Source organism: Bactrocera dorsalis, chromosome 3, assembly GCF_023373825.1.
Source record: "Bactrocera dorsalis isolate Fly_Bdor chromosome 3, ASM2337382v1, whole genome shotgun sequence".
In the NCBI taxonomy this organism is placed as follows: Eukaryota; Metazoa; Arthropoda; class Insecta; order Diptera; family Tephritidae; genus Bactrocera; species Bactrocera dorsalis.
Genome location: NC_064305.1, coordinates 23812790 through 23817777, shown reverse-complemented (window position 1 = coordinate 23817777; position 4988 = coordinate 23812790). Strand labels below are relative to the sequence as shown.

Sequence of the window (4988 nt, the reverse complement as noted above, 5' to 3'; positions counted from 1 at the left end):
TCCGTAAAGGTAGAATTATTTACAAGGGAAAAGTGTTTTTTGTTACTGAATATACATATATGTATGTATGTACATAATATAAAATACAAAACATTATTGTATTTGCTTAACATGACCGATGTTTGTGAGAGCACATCTGAAGAGAAGAGACGCTCTTATAATTGAGATTTGGGGATCTTTGCTGTCTTAAAGGAGCATCTCGCTAAATATTGGGATGGGTATTACGGAAATATATATAAAAGGTAAAATGTGACATTGTTTTGCGAACCGTTGGGATTGGCACAGTGCACATTTTTGGCTTTTCCTCCCCAAAATAATAAACAAGGCTGTTAAACTTTATGAGGATAGGGTTTAGGCATTCAATCAAAAAATTTTCAAACCAAACGAGAGTAAAAAAGCTTTTTTTGTTTTTTGAAACTTGGCAAAATGGCTTTTTTTCGATAGTTTTTCATAGAAAAAATAGGGAGATATCGAAAAAAAGAAAGAGAGAGAAAGCTTCCATATTGCGATAGAAAATGACGTTAAAAATGTTCTAATTGGAACTAGATATCTTCAAAACTTTTCCTTTGATGGTTTCCACTCATTTTGAAAAACACCATTCTGAGAAAAAAAATGGAGTATTTATGTTCCCCACTCTGTTGCCTTTCCACAAGAAACGTTATAGCGACTATAATAACCTGAATTTCGATTTCAAAATATACTATCCGAGAATGCAACAAAAAAATCGATTTTTCGAAAATTTCACACTGAGACGATCGCTTAGTTGGCTAAGAGGATTACATGTACTTGTATATGTACAGCTGTATGGTTCATATTCCGCAATATTGTTGATGAAGCTAGTAATTGTCAATTAAAAATGCTTTATGAAAATATTATTTATTTAAGTTTACCAATAGCCCATAAATGACATAATGCATATTTTTTCGTGATACGAGTTGTAGTTTTTATTAAAAATTATAGTGAATTATTTCTAAAACTAAATAAACATTTGAAGAGTACGAATATAATTAATGGTAAGGAAAATGTATTTTTAACCCATACAATATGTGTATGCGTTGGTTGCATGCAAAATCATTTCAATGTAATATTAATTTCTATATTTTGACAGTCGTATGTGTTTAAATCGTGCTAAGCACATATTGGAGAAATAAATTAAACATATGTTTGCGTAAAGCATTTTTAGGGAATATTTAGCAGTAGGAACTTAGCGGCAATTCATTGTTTGAAAAGTGTGAAGCATAAATCTAATATAGCCTAATATTACAGGGTTAAAATGTTGCTTTTTCACATGCCTTTTATAATGTATGTTCGTATGTATGTATATGCTTATTGTATTTTAGTTACATACATATATTTTATATATGGTACTCTATAAATGAGAATCCCTTTGCATAAAATTAAAATTATGGTTTAACATAAATTTTGTTTTATTTATTTTATACCTTTTCAAAAGCATTTTAGTTTGGAAATTAGAAAGTCTACATTTTTCAAATCGATGTTTTTCTCAGAAATTATATATCTTGTATTATCATACATACTTATAAAACAAGGTTTTATTTCAAGTCAGTAGATTATCATTTTTAATTCGGTGTCACTGCAATTTTTAACACAGAAGATAGTAATTACTTATTTTCGTTTATTTCTATATCTATCCCTGTGCTTTCCTAATAAAAAAAATAATTACTTTTTAACGATCATTTTTCGCTCGTTTCTTTAACAGCCGCTATCAGATTATATCTCACCGTACGTTTCGGTGCAGTAAAGCCCTTAATTTCTTCATCTTGCGTAATTGTTACAGTATTGTTTATACCTTTCCTCCCAATGATTGAATTAATTTCAATAGTTCGGATCGTTTTGCGCTTATTATATCCTGATGTAGTGGTCCTACACCCTCCACACACTCATATCTGTTAACATAGTCAGCTATGTTGTCTGTCATACATATAACATGTATGCCACAATCGTATCCATTTGCTTGTTGCAAGCAACGTATGGGTTTTATATGGCATTGGCGGCAATTCAAGGCAACTTTAATTTGATGTACGAATTGTTGGGATGCTAACGAGTTATTGTTACCCCACGAATCAAAATGGAAGAACGTCTTTTCCGGTCGTGAAAAGACCAAGAGTGACCAGTGTGTACCACCCGCTTGTGTGGATTCATTGTCGTTGAGTGCAAAAAAAATAAATTGTTTTCGTGGCGCTTCCAATTGGTTGAGTACGGTTTCCAATTCGTCATCATCTGTTAGTTTCATACATTGTGTTACCTCCGGAGCGACAAACAATAAATCCGGATTATTTTTGTATTTTACTTTTTCCAGGTATTCATAATAAAATGAAAGTATTTGGTCGTTCAACCAATGCGGTCCTTGTAGCAATTGTACATCGCTCATACGAAGACATGTGTCGTTAAAGCTAAGCGCTATAGGATCGGCGTGCGTGTAGGAACTCATTTTCACCGTTGCTTCTCCCAATGTCCGAGTGCTATCTCTGCTGTTGCACTTTAACTGCCAATTTCCTTGATTTATTGTTCTCTTCTACACGTCGTATGATAATGAGATAACTTTTGTCAAAGTTACTTTTACTTTTCTTTCTGATGCATTAATATCGCTGTAATTGTCGTCAAGGCGTTTCAAATCATTCATATACATACACAAGTATATATACATATATAAATTATCGTATAGTTGTGGTTTGTTACATGAAAACATGAAATTTTAATATGAATAGTTATTATCAACGGCTTTTTCAATAGTTACGAAATTTTGATTGCTATAACACATTTTACCTAGTTTGATAATGTATGCAAAACAGCTTTGCAGCTTGCCTTTTCTTTCAATTTCACAAAATATATAGAAACGTAAACTTAAAAACCACTTTTACTTTTTTGTGGACAATTGCTTTTTGCGAATTAAAACGCAATAAAAAGAACAAAAAAATGCAATTCTCACTCTTCTATTTTGTTCTAGGCTTCGTTTTTTGCATCAAACAATGCGGGAAAATATATGCGCCTATAAACGCCGGTACGAATTCAAGCGGCGAATTAATAAATATATGGCAGCTATGCAATGGGATTGTTGCCAACCCTTTAAGAATGGCGAATAGGTTAATATATTACATTAACAAGAGGTTAGCTTTGAATGCGGATTAGAAATTTTGGAGGCTTTACATTTGTATTTTTTTAAATTAACTTAAATTAACTGTAAATAAAGGTTTACGAAAAGTTTAACATCAATAATTTTTTTACTAATATATAATTTTTCTTTAAATAAGGATATAGGTAACTCTAAGCAAAAAGATACCAAAACAAAATTCAAATTGGCGAGTGTTCTACACTTACTTCTCCATTCGCGAAAAGTGAAAATATATCAAGGGCAAGAATTGTAAAAAACAGCAATGTCAATGAGAGTGTCAGGAAATCTTACCAAAGTTTGTTTGATTATTATTGTACTATACGGAGTCTTATTACACAGATAAAACCAATATTATTACAAGCAAGCACTTTATTTATATAGTGTATTATGATAAGAGTTTTAAGAGAATGAAGGAAAACAAATGTACTACAGCTGTTTGAACGAATTCGCCGTATTCTTATGAAGAGGATACATAGTTGCATGCTACAACATTAACCCTTAATAGAGCCGTACATTGAATTAATGATGTTCGCCGTTTTTAAGCAATCATAAAATAGTTATTAAAACCCGTTTATTAAATAGTCAAAATGTTCTGAATGTTCGATATTTCTTTTAATTATCTCTCATTTTAAGTATATATCAAATCCTTTTTTATTTTCATTTATGCATTGTAAATTTCTTTTAAAACTGCGCAGCTCATATGCATACATATGTATGTATGTATGTAGATTTTAAATGCATACTTTTTTCTTAAATTAATTAGATGCAATTAATTTCTTTATACATATTTATTAACATATGTACGTCCATTCGAACTCTCATTTAAGGTTTTCCTAACACTTCAAATGATGAATGATGCAATAGAGGTTCGTTGTTTCATCAATGTTGTTTTTCTATTTAGCGATTAACAGATTACAAAGTGTCTGGCATGTAATTTTTAATGAATGATAAACTTTTATTATTTTTTTCTTAAAATTATCCAAACACTTTTTAATATTTATTTAAATTTCATGTTGTGAGTGTTTCGCACAGTCATCTCTAAAATATTTTTTTTTATTTTTAGCTCATTTGTGCTTTGCTAAACATAAAAAACTAGTCAAAACAGGATTTTGTTTTTTTCAATTTTAATCAATTTAGGAACGATATTTATACTTTCATATATAAATATATATATGTACATATATAGCTGGAAAAAAATAATAATTAAAAAAAATACACAATCAAACCAATATATGTATACATTTATATGATCAAGACCAAGCATAAATTATACTCGTACTAATATCTAAACGGACCCATTAGAAGCATTGCAACTGCACAAGTCCTCATGCTTAATCTGGAAATATGCCTGTCAAAAAGTACACAATAAAACAAGCTGTATGTGTATAGTATGTATATTGAACACAATTGCTGAGACACGATTCTAAATATGTACCTATCGTTATCAGTGAAATATTATTTAATTTTTTATGATTTCGTGTCTCTTCGCGTGCAAATACTTATATGGACCAACAATAATAAACACATCGAAAACAAAGCCAATCATCGGCGAATTTATCAACAAGTTCAAAATTTACCATTTTTTCCACAATTTTTTTTTTTCAGTTCATTTAACGTGCTAAGTTCGGTGACAGTAGATTGTTTGGGCTCTTAAGATATTTACTTGTGTCTTACTTATTTCCATTATATATGCATATATATATATATGTATGTATATATATACATATATATGTATATATAATTAAATAAATTAGAAATAAAAAGGCTAAATTTAATTTTACACTACCTGAGTCAAAACATTGAAAAACTACTACATATATGTATACACAAGTACTTGCATACATGCATATGTATA

The 4988-nt window shown here is 29.9% G+C and overlaps 1 protein-coding gene across 2 annotated transcripts; it reads right to left on the bottom strand.

Moving 5' to 3' along the window:
- Positions 1–918: 918 nt before the first annotated feature.
- LOC105228672 (sentrin-specific protease 8) lies at positions 919–3577 on the bottom strand. Of its 2 annotated transcripts, none has more exons than XM_049451597.1 (2): positions 3425–3577; positions 919–2609 (listed from the first exon to the last, which is right to left on the bottom strand). In XM_049451597.1, exon 2 carries the CDS (start codon positions 2450–2452, stop codon positions 1805–1807), a length of 648 nt encoding a protein of 215 aa, XP_049307554.1. In that variant the 5' UTR covers positions 2453–2609; positions 3425–3577; the 3' UTR covers positions 919–1804. The 2 variants fall into 2 exon arrangements, with proteins under 2 accessions (XP_049307554.1, XP_011206883.1); XM_011208581.3 differs by lacking the exon at positions 3425–3577 and adding an exon at positions 2788–3150.
- Between the last annotated feature and the right edge of the window lie 1411 nt (positions 3578–4988).